Below are 17,572 nucleotides of genomic sequence, written 5' to 3' on the forward strand. Positions count from 1 at the left end.
AGGATGTGGGTTATGTCCGAAATGAATACTTTGTGGCTGTCTTCACAAAAGAGGGGACGATGCCAACGTTGAAGTTCAGGAGGAAGAGAGTGACATTTTGGACGGGATAAACATGGTAAGGGGTTTAACATCCTTGAAGGTAGATAAATCGCCAGGACTAGATGAAATATATCCCAGGTTACTAAAACAAGAAAGGGAGAAAATTACGGAGGCTCTGACCATCATTTTTCAATCCTCTCTGGCTGCAGGAGTTGTGCTAGAGGACTGGAGAACTGCTAACGTTGTACCATTGTTTAAAAAGGGAGGAAGGGATAAACCAAGCAATCACAGGGCAATTAGTTTAACCTCAATAATGGGCAAATTACTGGAATCAATTCTGAGGAACAGTATAAACCTTTTAGAAAGACACAGATTAATCAAGCACAGTCAGCATGGATTTGGTAAGGGAAAGCTGTGTCTCACTAACTTGATTGAATTCTTTGAGGAGGTAACAAGGAGGGTCGATGAGGGCAGTGCATTTGATGTAGTTTACATGGATGTTAGCAAGGCTTTTGTCAAGGTCCCACATGGTAATGGTAATGCATTTGGCGAGGGCGAACAAGGAAAGAGAATACACATTAAATGGTAGGACACTGAGAAGTGTAGAGGAACAAAGGAACTTCGGAGTGCAGGTCCACAGATCCCTGAAGGTAGCAGGCCAGGTAGAAAAGGAGGTTAAGAAGGCATATGGAATAATTGCCTTTATTAGCTGATGCATAAAATACAAGAGCAGGGAGGTTATGCTTGAACTGTATAAAACACTAGTTAGGCCACAGCTAGAGTACTGTGTGCGGTTCTGGTCACCACATTACAAGAAAGATGTGATTGTACTGGAGAGGGTACAGAGGAGATTTATGAAGATGTTGCCTGGACTGGAGAATTTTAGCTATGAGGAAAGATTGGATAGACTGGGTTTGTTTTCTTTGGAACAGAGGAGGCTGAGGGGAGACCTTATTGAGATGTATAAATTATGAGGAGCCTAGATAGAGTAGATAGGACAGACTTATTTCCCTTAGCAGAGGTGTCAACAACCAGGGGGCTTAAATTTAAACTAATTGGTAGAAGTTTTAGAGAGCATTTGAGGGGAAATGTCTTCACCAAGAGGTTGGTGGGGGTCTGGAACTCACTGCCTGAAAGGGTGGTAGAGGCTGAAACCCTCACCACATTTAAAATGTACCTGGATGTGCTCCTGAAGTGCCGTAACCTACAGGGCTACGGACCCAGAGCTGGAAAGTGGGATTAGGCTGGATAGCTGTTTGTCGGCCAGCACAGACACGATGGGCTGAAATGGCCTCGTTCTGTGCTGTAAATTTCTATGATTCTATGGTAGGCTGATCAAAAAAGTAAAAGCCCATGGGATCCAGGGCAAAGTGTCAAATTTGTCCAAAATTGGCTCAGCGGCAGGAAGCAAAGGGTAATGGTTGAGGGGTGTTTTTGTGACTGGAAGGCTGTTTCCAGTGGGTTCCAAAGGCTCTCAGTACTCGGTCCCTTATTTTTTGTGGTATATATTAACGAGTTAGACTTTAATGGAGGGGCACGATAAAGAAATTTGCAGATGATACAAAAATTGGCATGTGGTTGACAGTGAAGAGGAAAGCTCTAGACTACAGAAAGAAATCGATGAACTGGTCAGTTGGGCAGAAAAGAGGCAAGTGGAATTCAATGCGGAGAAATGTGAGGTAATGCATTTGGGGAGGGGCAACAAGGCAAGGGAATATACAATAAATGGGAGGATACTGAGAGGTGTGGAGGAACAGAGGGACCTTGGAGTATATGTCCACAGATCCTTAAAGGTAGGACAGGTCGATCAGGTAGTTAAAAAGGTATTCGGAATGCTTTCCTTTATTAGCCGAGACATAGAATGCAAGAGCAGGGAAGTTATGCTAGAATTGTACACATAAGAACATCAGAAATAGGAGCAGGAGTAGGCCATTGGGCCCCTCGAGCCTGCTCCGCCATTCAGTAAGATCATGGCTGATCTGATCATGGACTCAGCTCCACTTCCCTGCCCGCTCCCCATAACCCTTTACTCCCTTATCGCTCAAAAATCTGTCCATCTCCGCCTTGTATATATTCAATGACCCAGCCTCCACAGCTCTCTGGGGCAGAGAATTCCACAGATTTACAATCCTCTGAGAGAAGAAATTTCTCCTCATCTCAGTTTTAAATGGGCGGCCCTTTATTCTAAGACTATGTCCCCTAGTTTTAGTTTGCCCTATGAGTGGAAATATCCTCTCTTCATCCACCTTATAAGTTTCAATAAGATCACCTCTTATTCTTCTGAATTCCAATGAGTATAGGCCCAACCAACTCAACCTATTTTCATAAGTCAAGCCCCTCATCTCCAGAATCAACCTAGTGAACCTTCTCTGAACTGTACGGAGACCAAAACTGTACACACTACTCCAGGTGTGGCCTCACCAATACCCTGTACAGTTGTAGCAGGACTTCTCTGCTTTTATACTCTATCCCCCTTGCAATAAAGGCTAACATTCCATTTGCCTTCCTGATTATTGCTGTAGCTGCATACTAACCTTTTGTGTTTCATGCACAAGGACCCCCAGGTCTCTCTGTACTGCAGCACTTTGCAATGTTTCTCCATTTAAATTATAATTTGCTTTTCTATTATTTCTGCCAAAATGGATCACCTCACATTTTCCCACATTATACTCCATCTGCCAAATTTTTGCCCACTCACTTAGCCTGTCTATATCCCTTTGCAGATGTTTTGTGTCCTCACAATTTGCTTTCCCAACCATCTTTGTATCATCAGCAAACTTGGCTACATTGCACTCGGTCCCTTCATCCAAGTCATTAATATAGATTGTAAATAGTTGAGGACTCAGCACCGATCCCTGCAGCACCCCACTAGTTACTGTTTGCCAACCGGAAAATGACCCATTTATCCCGACTCTCTGTTTTCTGTTAGTTAGCCAATCCTCTATCCATGCTAATATATTACCCCCAATCCCATGAGCTTTTATCTTGTACAGTAATCTTTTATGTGGCACCTTATCGAATGCCTTCTGGAAATCCTCTGGTTCCCCCTTATCCACCCTGCTCCTTACATTCTCAAAGAACTCCGGCAAATTTGTCAATCATGATTTCCCTTTCACAAAACCATGCTGACTGCACGATGAATAATGTTTTTCCAAATGTCTCTGCTACTGTTTCCTTAATAATGGGTTCCAGCATTTTCCCAATGACAGATGTTAGGCTAACTGTCTATAGTTACCTGTGGTATTATCCTGTCTATCCCTTAATGGCCCTATTCCCATCCCAACCTTTTTTTATTGATTTGCCTGTAAAATATTTTACTATTTTATTTTATGTTTCTTGATAATTTAATTTCATAGTTCCTCTTTGCCTTCCTAAATGTTTTTTTTAACTTTTATCCTAATCTTTTTGTATTCTCCCATATCATGCACTTCCCTGCTGTTTATGTACTTAATGTATGCCTCTTTGCTTACCCTCAATTGTTCCTTTATGATTTTATTCATCCCTGGAATCTCATTAGTGTTTAATTTGTTCTTTCCTTTTCATGGAATATATTGTTTATGCACTCGAGTTGAACACCAATATTGTTGCCCATTTTATTTTCCCAAATTCTATTCTCCGCCCCTCAAAATCAGTTTTTCTCCAATCTATTACCCTAGTTTTCGTTATACTTATGGCCTTCTCAATTACCATCTTAAAGCATATTATATTATGGTCACAATTGACTAGATGTTCCCCTACTTTTACTTCTCTTATCTGCTCTGGTTCATTCCCTGTTACTAGATTAAAATAATGAATCCTTCCTTGGGCTTTGTTCATATTGGGTTAGAAAGGAGTCCGTATACATAGAAACATAGGCCTTTCGACCCTGTACCGCCATTCAATATGATCATGGCTGATCATGTAACCTCAGTACCCCACTCCCACATACCCCCTGATCCCCTTAGGCGTAAGGGCCACTCTAACTCCCTCTTGAATATATCTAACGAACTGGCCTCAACAACCTTCTGCGGTAGGGAATTCCACAGGTTCACCATTCTCTGGGTGAAGAAGTTTCTCCTCATCTCGGTCCTAAATGGCTTACCCATTATCCTTAGACTGTGACCCCTGGTTCTGGACTTCCACAACATTGGGAATATTCTTCCTACATCTAACCTGTCCAGTCCCGTCAGAATTTTATATGTTTCTATGAGATTCCCTCTCACTCTTCTAAATTCCAGTGAGTATAAGCCTAGCCGATCCAGTCTTTCTTCTTATGTCAGTCCTGCCGTCCCAGGAATTAGTCTGGTGAACCTTCGCTGCACTTCCTCAATAGCAAGCACATCCTTCCTCAGATTAGGAGACCAAAACTGCACACAATACTCAAGGTGTGGTCTCACCAAGGCCCTGTACAACTTCAGTAAGACCTCCCTGCTCCTATACTCAAATCCTCTTGCTACGAAGGCCAACATGCTATTTGCTTTCTTTACTGCCTGCTATACCTGCATGCCTACCTTCAGTGACTGATGTACCATGACACCCAGGTCTCTTTGCACCTCCCCTTTTACTAATCTGTCACCATTCAGATAATCTGCCTTTCTGTTTTTGCCACCAAAGTGGATAACCTCACATTTATCCACATTATACTGCATCTGCCATGCATTTGCCCACTCACCTAACCTGTCCAAGTCACCCTGCAGCCTCTTAGCATCCTCCTCACAGCTCACACTGTCACCCAGCTTAGTGTCATCTGCAAACTTGGAGATATTACATTCAATTCCTTCGTCTAAATCATTAGCATATATTGTAAATAGCTGGGGTCCCAGCACTGAACCTTGCGGTACCCCACTAGTCACTGCCTGCCATTCTGAAAAGTACCCATTTATTCCCACTCTTTCCTTCCTGTCTGCCAACCAGTTCTCTATCCACGTCAATACATTACCCCCAATACCACGTGCCTTAATTTTGCACACTAATCTCTTATGTGGGACCTTGTCAAAAGCCTTTTGAAAGTCCAAATAAACCACATCCACTGGTTCTCCCTTGTCCAGTCTACCAGTTACATCCTCAAAAAAATGTAGAAGATTTGTCAAGCATGATTTCCCTTTCATAAATCCATGCTGACTTGGACTGATCCTGTCATTGCTTTCCAAATGCGCCGCTATTACATCTTTAATAATTGATTCCACCTTTTTCCCCACCATCGATGTCAGGCTAACCGTTCTATAATTCCCTGTTTTCTCTCTCCCTTTTTAAAAAAGTGTGATTACATTATCTACCCCTCAATCCATAGGTACTGATCCTGAGTCCATGGAATTTTGAAAAATGACCACCAATGCATCTACTATTTCTAGGGCCACTTCCTTAAGTAATCTGGGATGCAGACTATCAGGCCCTGGAGATTTATCAGCCTTCAGTACCCTAACACCATTTCCTGACTAATAAGGATTTCCCTCCCTCCTTCCTGCTAGACCCTCGGTCCCCTAGTATTTTCGGGAGGTTATTTGTGTCTTCATTCGTGAAGACAGAACCAAAGTATTTGTTTTCCATTTCTTTATTCCCCATTATGAATTCACCTGATTCTGCCTGAAAGGGGCCTACATTAGTTTTCAGTAATCTTTTTCTCTTCACATATCTATAGAAGCTTTTGCAGTCAGTTTTTATGTTCCCTGCAAGCTTCCTCTCATACTCTATTTTCCTGCTCCTAATTAAACCCTTAGTCCTTCTCTGCTGAATTCCAAATTTCTCCCAGTCCTCAGATTTGCTGCTTTTTCTGGCCAATTTATATGCCTCTTCCTTGGATTTAACACTTTCCCTAATTTCCCTTGTTAACCACGGTTGAGCCACCTTTCCTGGTTTATTTTTACGCCCCACAGGGATGTATAATTGTTGTAGTTCATCCCTGTGATCTTTAAATGTCTGCCATTGCCTATCCACCGTCAAACCTTTCAGTATCATTCGCCAGTCTATCCTAGCCAAATCTTGTCTCATACCATTGAAATTTCCTTTCTTTAAGTTCAGGACCCTAGTCTCTGAATTAACTGTGTCGCTCTCCATCTTAATGAAGAATTCTACCATATTATGGTCACTCTTCCCCAAAGGGCCACGCAAGACCAGATTGCTAATTAATCCTCTTTCGTTACACAAGACCCATTCTAGGATGGCCTGCTCTCTAGTTGGTTCCCCGACATATTGGTCTAGAAAACCATCCCTTATACATTCCAGGAAATCCTCCTCCACAGTATTGCTAGCAGTTTGGTTAGCCCAATCAATATGTAGGTTAAAGTTAGCCACGATAACTGCTGTACCTTTATTGCACGCATCTCTAATTTTCTGTTTGATGCTGTCCCCAACCTCACTACTACCGTTTGGTGGTCTGTACACAACTCCCACTAACGTTTTCTGCCCTTTGGTATTCCGCAGCTCCACCCATATAGATTCCACATCATCCAAGCTAATGTCCTTCCTTACTATTGCGTTAACCTCCTCTTCCTTCCTGTCTATTCTTCCTGAATGTTGAATACCCCTGGATATTGAGTTCCCAGCCTTGGTTTCCCTGGAGCCATGCCTCCGTAATCCCAATTACATCGTATCCGTTAACAGCTATCTGCGCAGTTAATTCGTCCACCTTATTACGAATGCTCCTCGCATTGAGACTCAGAGCCTTCAGGCTTGTTTTTTTTAACTCTTTGTTCTTTTAGAATTATGTTGGAGGAACTCCATTCTCCTATCTCCTTTACCTACCTCTTGTGTCCAATTAATATCAGGGTAGTTGAAATCACCCATGATTATTACGTATTTTTACTCATTTCCCTAATTTGTCTGCTTATTTCTTTCTCCTCCTCCCCTCCACTATCAGGTTGTCTGGCGACTACACCTATTAGTGTGATTGATCCTTTATTTTCTTTTATCTCTATCCATATGGATTATATATTTGTCATGTTGATGGCTGCGTCACCTTTTTCTGTTGCCATTCTGTTATCCCTAATAAGTACAGCTGCTCCACCTCCCCCTTTTCCTTCTATCTTTTCTAAATATGTTATACCCTGCAATCTTTAATTCCCAGTCCTGATTTTTCTATAGCCATATCTCAGTAATCCCTACTATGTCTGGTTCCTCGCAACTCATGATTGCCTCCAGCTCCCCTATTTTATTACGGACACTGTGTGCATTGCTGTACAGACAGTTTAACTCATTTTTAATAGTATTTCCTCTCACTTTATGTTTAACCATCTTTTTAGACTCCTGTTCTATAACTCTATTTATTCCCTTGCCGTCAATGTCATCCCTTACTTTATTCTTTCCTATGCTCTCTTTTCCTGTTTTGTTAATATTTAGGCTGGTTACATTTCTTGGACATCCCTCCCCACCTATCTTATTAGTTTGAAGCCTTTGACACCTCAGGTACAGGGAATGAAGCTTCAGGAGTTCCACTGGTGGAAGGTTGGACACAGGGTATCTGTAGTTGCTTAATAAGGAAAATCCTTTGTCGAAGCCACCTGGAGGCATGGCAGGGAACGGTAATGCCAAAAAAAGAAGCATGTGACACAGATACCAATTTGAATATATCATAGAAAGTTCAGGGGTTTTCCCAGCAGTTAGTCACCTCCTTCAGATGAAGTAAATTATGGGGAGCCTGTGACCGAGAGTTTGTATAGATTCTGGATGGAGTGTGGTTGTGAGGCCGAGACCTTTTCTTACTCCTTGCTTTCTTATCTCCTTACATTTCATAGCAGAAAAGATTGATTCTAAAAGTCTAAAACCAACCCCTGGAATTACCGAAAACAATTTCCTCTATCCTAAAGCAAGAACAACCAGTATTGGACACGGTAAGGGAACTCTGACAATTCGTTTAGTCATTTACAGCACCTCTGTCCTATCCTGGCCCAAATCCTGGTCACATAGACACAGAGAGCAATGTCTTGGCTGAACAGAATGGCACTGAAGTATTGTGGGCGTTCCACCGATCTCCCACCAGAGTAAGAGAACATTGGAACAGGAGGAGGCCATTCAGGCTCTCACGCCTGTTCACACTCAATTAGATTATAGCTGATCTTTACTCCATCTACCCACAATAGCCACATGGGAATATGGGCCCCAAGTTTCCACACGCAGCGAAAAAGGCGCACCTCAGAGCTGGGCACCTGTTTTTCGTGCCGGAAAAAAAGTGTGGTATTCTTGAGCTTCTTGGAGCTCGATGTCTGCTTGGCGCGGCGCACAGGAGGCGGAGCCTACCACTCACGCCGATTTTGTAAGTAGGAGAGGGCGGGTACAATTGAAATGAGGCTTCTTGGTGCCGGCAACCCTGCATGTGCGCGTTGGAGCGTTCGCGCACGCGCAGTCTGAAGTAAACATTGGCACTCGGCCATTTTTAAAAGTGCTGCAGAAAAAGTGAAGATTTGTTTCTTGGACCCCTGCAAAGGCTTCTATTTTAATTTTCTTGATATTTCTGTGTGTGAGGGAGTGCTTTTAGCAGCACTGCTGAATAAATCACCTGCTGAAATCAGTGAGTTCAGCTTTTCACTGCTAAACTTGCAGAACCGGTGCCTGCAAATTAAGGACTGTGTGTTTGGAGAAATAAGAGTGCCAATTCAACTTTGCAATGGATCAACGTCCACCAAGAACAAAGAATTTCCTGCATGAGGAAGTGGAGATATTAGTCAATGTCATTGAGCAGAGATGGCAGGAGCTAGATACCAGCAACAGAGGTCGCATAAAAGTGCCACCAAAAGAAATGAAGAAACGCTGGAACCAAGTTGCAGAAGATTACTGTGCCGTGGTGCATACCAGGAGATCTGGAAGTCAGTGTAAAAAGAAATGGCACGACCTTGGTCAAGTAGTTAGTGTAAGTAATATTTCCCATTTTTAATTTAATCGTAATTGTAACCTGGCTATCTGTATGTCCCACCTTGCAGACTGACACATTCTGTAAAAAGTTATATTTTACTCTTTGCAGAAGAAATTGGCCCACAACAAAAGGGAGGCAACTCGGACAGGAGGAGGCACGCCCAATCTGCATCCACTGACACCCTTGGAACAAAGGGTAGCTGCTATGATGAGTCGGACATGGAGAAAAGCAATTTGTACAGCACAAGCTGGGCCCGCACGCGAGGAAGAGAGTAAATCCTGAAAATGCATCATGGCCCTTTAAAGCAACCTGCTGCCTGGCCTGCTATGTGTGAGAGTACTCATGCCACCCACCCAGCCCCCTCCCTTGCTGTTAAACATTTGACTGTTCTGATGTATTTTGCACAACATGATGATGATGATGATGATGATGACGACGATGATGACGATGCTGCTGCTGCCAACCCTGAGGATCCTGAGGGTACAGAACAAGGACCAGTACAATCAGCTGCGGACGATCCAGACTGGATGATGGCAGCGATGACTGAACTGTCAGCAGGGGAGAGCTTCCAATTTAATGTTTATGAGCCCCCATCAAGGGGCATCAGAGTTTCAACCCCTAGCATAGGTCTTGGTTCCACCTTCCATGCTTTCGCTTCCGATGTTGCGGGTCCCAGTGGTGCTGCTGGTATAATGCAGCTTTCTACAGTCACTGCACTACCGTCCCAGCCTACGCCTCCCTCTCGCATAGGTTCTGGTTCCACCTACTATGGTTTTGATTCCGACGCTTCGGGTCCCAATGTTGCTGCTGATATCATGGAGCAGTTTACACCCATTCGTCCAACATCCCAGCCCACGGCTCGCACTCGAGTGCTGTCGTCTGGAACACCGAGCGTCCTACCGTTCCAGCCCGAGCCTCTCCCTCTAGTTCTGCCGTCTGCAACACAGAGCATCCCACCATTCCAGCCCGAGCCTCTCCCTCCAGTTCAGCCGTCTGGAACACAGAGCGTCCCACAGTCCCAGCCCGCGCCTCCCTGTGTTGTGGTGCCGCTTGCAACACCGAGCATCCCACCGTCCGTGCCCGTGCCTCCCTGTGTAGTGGTGCCACGAGGCAGACCCAGGCAGAGGAGAAGGAGATTGGAGACACGCTCTCCTGAGATGCAGCGTGCAACAGATGCGACTCAGGTTGTGGCATTGGGTATGGAGACCAATGAGCTTACCCGATCACTCATCGGTAGTGTCAGTGCAGTGGGTGAAGAGTTGACGGTCCTGACGGGAGAAATAGCAGTAATGACACGGGAACTTCGGGAGGGAATGTCCGAGGGAGTGCAATCGACGGCACAGGCCGTCAGGGAGGGCATGCAAATTACGGCACAGGTCGTCAGGGAGGGCATGCAAGTGTCGGCACAGGCCGTCTGGGAGGGCCTGGGTGAGGTAGCTGCTGCAATAAGGGCACACAGCCCAGCCAATCAAATGACACCCCCATGAGGAAGTGAACATTCACTGAGATGTGGATGAGACATGGTTGCAACCTTTCTTTGCTGCTTTTGTTCTTGTTCTTGATGTAACTGTAGTAGCGTTTTTCAAATTGAAATTGTTTTGTAAGTTTTGTAACTTTACAACTTATAAGGGATCTTATGGTTTTTAAGTGATCTTATAGTGTAAATGCTCTCACATTCTGTAAATTATTTAATTTTGCATCTAAAAAGTGATCTTGAAGTGTAAGTGATCTTAGAGTGTAAATTTTTTCACATAGAAAGTGTTTTGTAACTTTTGTAATTTTACAAGTTTATAAGTGATCTTAAAGTTTTTAAGTGATCTTCAAGAGTCATATTAAAAAGTATAGTTTGATACAACAAATATTTTATTAAAGTGACGTTAACTTTTCAATAAAATATTTTTTCATTAAAACTGTTTAATGTTCCATTAACACAACACAACGTAGGAACAACTGCAAAGAATAAACATGTCCATATGCAAAAGTGGTCGCAGAGCCCTCAGGCATCAGTAGTTGAAGCGTTCACGGATGAGCTGCTGGCGCAAGTTTCGAGCAATCGTTAAAGGGGCACAATGGATGGCCCTCCTCCGACCTCGTGCTCCGGCATCAGGCAATTGCATGCTTTCCTGATCGTCGTTATCATCCACATCCTGGTCTTCCGTAATGCTATCATCAGGCACTGGACCCTCACGTCGGTCTTCGGGTTCCACTACCAGCTCCTGCTGCCTCATGATGGCTAAGTTATGAAGCATGCAGCACACAACAGTGAAGTGACCTACAATCTGAGGAGAGTATTGCAACTGTCCTCCGGAATGGTCCAGGCATCGGAATCGCTGTTTCAATATGCCAATGGCCCTCTCAATGATGCTGCGCGTCGCAATGTGCGCCATGTTGTATTGACGGTCAGCTTCTGTCTGTGTCACGCGTAGGGGCGTCATGAGCCAAGTGATCAGGCCGTACCCTTTGTCTCCCAGTAGCCAGCTTTGCCCTTCTGGCTGCTGCTCAAACATGTCAGATAGAACACTGTTGCGTAGGATGAACGCATCGTGGGTGCTGCCAGGGTATCTCGCATCGACTGACATGATGCGCTGCTTGTCGTCACACAAGCTGCACATTGATAGAGTGGAAACCTTTCCTATTCCGGTACTGCTCAGAATCCTCCACAGGTGCTCGCAAGGCGATGTGGGTACAATCAATGCAGCCCTGTACCTTTGGGAAGCCGGCAATCCTGAAGAAGCCCACAGCCCTCTCATGGATCGCTTGTGCGGTCATTGGGAAATTGATGAAGTCATTCCTTCGCGCATAAAGTGCAGCCGTGACCTGGTAAACGCAGGCATGTATTGCACGTTGATAGATGGCACACACATCTCCAGTTGTAGCCTGAAACGATCCCGAGGCATAGAAAGAAAGTGCAGCTGTTACCTTCACTTCAACAGACAAGGCAGTTGTCCTTCTGCTTCTGGGCTGCAAATCTGCTCTCACCAAATCACAGATCTCAGTGACAACTTCTCTGCGAAAACGCAGCCTTTTCACACAATCAGCCTCGCTCATGTCCAGGTACGAGCGCCTGGTTCGATATTGTCGACGTGGGTAAGGTCTCCTGCCCATCAGCCTACGGGCTACGATGTTCCTGGTGCAGTGAGCTCTAATCAATTCTCTCCTATGCAGTGAATTGATGGCGAACCATTGCATAATACGTGGTGTTGACAATGCAGCACCCATTCTGCAAATTTAAATATAAAACTGTCTATGTGGCTGCCTCTCCCTGTCCAAATGGCCTCAGTCCCCCTCACAGCTCGAAGGCTGCTGCTTTATCTTTGGCTGCCGGCCAGCCACTGACGCCGCCCCTAAAGTATGGCCGAATTGCCTCAAGAACTTTAATGAGCTGCGTGTGTCCTGCGTTGATTCTTCGGCTGCCGGCCAGCCACTGACGCCGCTGCAATCCCATGGCCGAATGGCCTCAAGTCCGTCCGGGTGCTGCATCTTCGCGGGGAATGAAGGCCTGCCTCAAGCACCGCAGCTCAGCTCGAAGGCTGTTTGCTGCCTGCCGCTGCCGTCGAGACAATGACGCCACACTGCTGCCTGAAAGGCCTGCCTGAAGCACTTTCACACAGGTAGGAACATGGTTTATTTAATCTTTTCTTTGCTTATAAATGTTTATTTAGGTTGGATTTATTTGTATAATATTTGTATAAGTATAACTAAGGATTGATTGTAGAATTTAATGACTTCCCTTCCCCCCTCCCCCACCACCTCGTTCCCTACGTCCAATTTGTAACCTGCGCCTGATTTTTTAAAGTGTAGACAAGGTTTTTTCAAGCGTACAAAAATCTTCACTTGCTCCATTCTAAGTTAGTTTGGAGTACGTTTTCACTGTGGAAACTTTGAAATCAGGCGTCAGTGCCGGACATGCCCCCTTTTGAAAAATAAAATTCTGTTCCAAAGTGAAACTGTTCTACCTGACTAGAACTGCAGAAAACTAAATGTGGAGAATTGTGATTTCTAAGATACTCCGTTCTCCACCAGTTGCTCCCAAAAATCAGGAGCAAATCATGTGGAAACTTGGGGCCTTTATGTGGCAATAATGGAATTTTGACATTTTCAATTGACCCCCAACCTTAACAGCTTTTTGGGGGAGCGAGTTCCAGATTTCCACTATGCTGTCTGTGAAGAAGTGCTTCCTGACATCACCCCTGAATGGCCTGGCTCTAATTTTAAGGTTATGCCCGCTTGTTCTGGACTCCCCATCAGAGGAAATAGTTTCTCCCGGTCTGCCCTCTGAACTTCCTTAATCATCTTCAACACCTCAATTAGATCAACCCTTAATCTTCTGTACCCGGGCCGAGTCTATGCAACCAGTCCACATAAATTAACCCTTTTAGCCCAGGGCAGGAGGGCCAGGATATTCATTGTTAATGACCGGAATACAGAACCGGCAGCTACTTTCTATCTCATTTTGATATAAAAAACAAAAGTCAAGTTAGTGGTCTGTCCAGCAAGACAAATCATGGGACTGCCTGACCTCTAAAGGTGATTGCATTCAGTATTGTCACTTGGCCCCACATTATATAATGATGTACCTGGTCCTGTTGGTGGTTCTCATTTGTCCTTTATTACTATGTTCTTTGTTTTAAACTTTCTGGATGCAGGCATATTCTCAGACTCGGCCCAATGGAGTATCAAGTGGAAAGTGGTGCTCACGGTCTGCCATTTCCATTCACAGCATCATTAGGAAAAGCTTGTCTCTTTCTCAGAAAAGTAATGTCACATCTGAGGGAGCTCAACACCTCGGTGTTTTTGTTGATTGGCGCTTTTCTCGTTGTGTTAAATCCCTCAATGTGCTTTTATATCAAAAATAAATCTCAAAATATTTGCATAAAAATGCTATAATAATGAATGGCAGAGAGACCCACTCGTCTCATCTTCTGCCATGTGACTATTCCTCAATCTATCCAGTGACAGCCAGCCAGGTGTGATATCAGTACTTTGGCAATGAGCATTATTGCAGCTAATATTTCAGGTGTTACTGTTTTACTGCAGGTTTTAGAACTGGCACGACCACACCACAGGTTTTGGCAACCAGGGTGCATGAAGATTCGGGTAAGGAAATGTGCCAAAAGAACTGTTTAACCATTTCCGGGAAATCTTGTTTTACAGTGTCCGATTGAACAGACAAATGTGTTTGGCAACCAACATTTCTGAAAAGTAACCACAATCTAAAGTGATTAATTATTGCCCATGTCAGCAATCACTTTTCAAACCTTGAGTGTCGAACATAATCACGGCTGATTACAGCATGTTCCAAGTCACAGGTGACGCAGAGAGAAGGGTGCCGGCTCAGCAGATCCAGTAATAACTGTGTGTGCTGTGTGACATGCTGCTATGTGTTGGAACAGACAAACCAGTGTCTGCACTAGAAATTTAAGGACCTGGCTTCTCAGAGAGGGAATGTTCCAAAGCACAGCCATTTTGAGTGAAGATGGGCATAATTCTCTGTTTAAATTTCCAACCTCATGCCTAAGTTTTTACATTGATGCTGTTAAGATAATGAGGAATTTTGGCCTTGTGTGTGCTGGTTACAGTTCCAGCTTGCATATATCAGTGGCCTGTTAAAACAATTTCATCATGTTAGGTTGACAATTGGTCACATTGTTCAAGTGTCTAGAAACATAGAAACATAGAAAATAGGTGCAGGAGTAGGCCATTCGGCCCTTCTAGCCTGCACCGCCATTCAATGAGTTCATGGCTGAACATGCAACTTCAGTACCCCATTCCTGCTTTCTCACCATACCCCTTGATTCCCCTAGTAGTAAGGACTTCATCTAACTCCTTTTTGAATATATTTAGTGAATTGGCCTCAACAACTTTCTGTGGTAGAGAATTCCACAGGTTCACCACTCTCTGGGTGAAGAAATTCCTCCTCATCTCGGTCCTAAATGGCTTCCCCCTTATCCTTAGACTGTGTCCCCTGGTTCTGGACTTCCACAACATTGGGAACATTCTTCCTGCATCTAACCTGTCTAACCCCGTCAGAATTTTAAACGTTTCTATGAGGTCCCCTCTCATTCTTCTGAACTCCAGTGAATACAAGCCCAGTTGATCCAGTCTTTCTTGATAGGTCAGTCCCGCCATCCCGGGAATCAGTCTGGTGAACCTTCGCTGCACTCCCTCAATAGCAAGAATGTCCTTCCTCAGGTTAGGAGACCAAAACTGCACACAATACTCCAGGTGTGGCCTCACCAAGGCCCTGTACAATTGTAGCAACACCTCCCTGCCCTTGTACTCAAATCCCCTCGCTATGAAGGCCAACATGCCATTTGCTTTCTTAACCGCCTGCTGTACCTGCATGCCAACCTTCAATGACTGATGTACCATGACACCCAGGTCTCTTTGCACCTGCCCTTTTCCTAATCTGTCACCATTCAGATAATAGTCTGTCTCTCTGTTTTTACCACCAAAGTGGATAACCTCACATTTATCCACATTATACTTCATCTGCCATGCATTTGCCCACTCACCTAACCTATCCAAGTCGCTCTGCAGCCTCATAGAATCCTCCTTGCAGCTCACACTGCCACCCAACTTAGTGTCATCCGCAAATTTGGAGATACTACATTTAATCCCCTCGTCTAAATCATTAATGTACAGTGTAAACAGCTGGGGCCCCAGCACAGAACCTTGCGGTACCCCACTAGTCACTGCCTGCCATTCTGAAAAGTCCCCATTTACTCCTACTCTTTGCTTCCTGTCTGACAACCAGTTCTCAATCCATGTCAGCACACTACCCCCAATCCCATGTGCTTTAACTTTGCACATTAATCTCTTGCTAGCTTTTTCAATTTGACTTCAAGATATAGGTAATATTAGATGGGCACATTGGCTTCCCTGGTGGTGATGGGCCTTTCTGTTGTCTAGGCCATTCCAGAGAGCACTGATTCAACTACATAGTACTGAAGGCAGATGTAGGCTAGACCAGGTGGAGGTGGTGGGTTCCCTTTCCCTGAATGATATTGGTAAAACACGGGTTTTTACAACAAACTAACAGCTTTAACAGTCATTTCTTTTCGTAGTGCCAGCTCACAAATGTTTTGAATTCAATATCATATAGAAACATGGAAAATAGGTGCAGGAGTAGGCCATTCGGCCCTTCGAACCTACACCACCATTCAATGAGTTCATGGCTGATCATTCACCTCAGTACCCCTTTCCTGCTTTCTCTCCATACTCCTTGATCCCTTTAGCCATAAGGGCCATATCTAACTCCCTCTTGACTATATCCAATGACTGGCATCAAAAACTCTCTGTGGTAGAGAATTCCACAGGTTAATAACTCTCTGAGTGAACAAGTTTCTTCTCATCTCAGTCCTAAATGGCTTCACCCTTATCCTTAGACTGTGCCCCCTGTTTCTGGACTACCCCAACATCGGGAACATTCTTCCTGCATCTAACCTGTCCAGTCCTGTCAGAATTTTATACGTTTCTATGAGATCCCCTCTCATCCTTCTAAACTCCAGTGAATACAGGCCCAGTCAATCCAGTCTCTACTCATCTGTCAGTCCTGCCATCCCGGGAATCAGTCTGGTGAACCTTCGCTGCACTCCCTCAGTAGCAAGAACGTCCTTCCTTAGATTAGGATACCAAAACTGAACACAATATTCCAGGTGAGGCCTCACCAAGGCCCTGTACAACTGCAGTAAGACCTCCCTGCTCCGATACTCAAATGCCCTAGCGATGAAGGCCAACATATCATTTGCCTTCTTCACCACCTGCTGTACCTGCATGCCAACTTTCAATGACTGATGTACCATGACATCCAGGTCTCGTTGCACCTCCCCTTTTCCTAATCTGCCGCCATTCAGATAATATTCTGCCCTCGTGTTTTTGCCCCCAAAGTGGATAACCTCACATTTGTCCACATTACACTGCATCTGCCATGTATTTTCCCACTCACCTCACCTGTCCAAGTCACCCTGCAGCCTCTTAGCGTCTTCCTCACAACTCACACCGCCACCCAGTTTAGTGTCATCTGCAAACTTGGAAATATTACACTTATTCCTTCATCCAGTTCATCAATGTATATTGTAAGTAGCTGGGGTCCCAGCACTGAGCCCTGCGGCACCCCACTAGTCACTGCCTGCCATTCTGAAAAGGACCCGTTTATCCTGACTCTCTGCTTCCTGTCTGCCAACCAGTTCTCTATCCGATTCAGTACATTACCCCCAATTCCATGTGCTTTAATTTTGCAGAACAATCTCTTGTGTGGGACCTTGTCAAAGGCCTTTTGAAAGTCCAAATACACCACATCCACTGGTTCTCCCTTGTCCACTCTACTAGTTACATCCTCAAAAAATTCTAGAAGATTTGTCAAGCATGATTTGCCTTTCATAAATCCATGCTGACTTGGACCGATCCTGTCACTGCTTTCCAAATGCGCTGCTATTTATTCTTTAGTAATTGATTCCAACATTTTCCCCACTACTGATGTCAGGCTAACCGGTCTATAATCACCCATTTTCTCTCTCCTTTTTTAAAAAGTGGTGTTACATTAGCTACCCTCCAGTCCATAGGAACTGATCCAGAGTCGACAGACTGTTGGAAAATTATCACCAATGCATCCACTATTTTTAGAGCCACTTCCTTAAGTACTCTGGGGTGCAGACTAAGAGGCCCCGGGGATTTATTGGCCTTCAATCCCATCAATTTCCCTAACAG

The 17,572-nt window shown here is 44.6% G+C and overlaps 1 protein-coding gene across 1 annotated transcript in view; it reads left to right on the top strand.

The window, feature by feature from the left end:
• LOC139235179 (zinc metalloproteinase-disintegrin-like batroxstatin-2) overlaps nucleotides 1-17,572 on the top strand; it is a 546,822-nt gene that overhangs the window by 339,428 nt on the left and 189,822 nt on the right. The window contains exons 17-18 of the mRNA XM_070866402.1: nucleotides 7,749-7,844; nucleotides 13,901-13,960. Coding sequence (XP_070722503.1) covers nucleotides 7,749-7,844; nucleotides 13,901-13,960 — 156 coding nt within the window. The remainder of the gene's footprint in view (nucleotides 1-7,748; nucleotides 7,845-13,900; nucleotides 13,961-17,572) is intronic.

The sequence above is a fragment of the Pristiophorus japonicus genome, chromosome 2 (genome assembly GCF_044704955.1).
Source record: "Pristiophorus japonicus isolate sPriJap1 chromosome 2, sPriJap1.hap1, whole genome shotgun sequence".
NCBI classification, from domain to species: Eukaryota; Metazoa; Chordata; class Chondrichthyes; family Pristiophoridae; genus Pristiophorus; species Pristiophorus japonicus.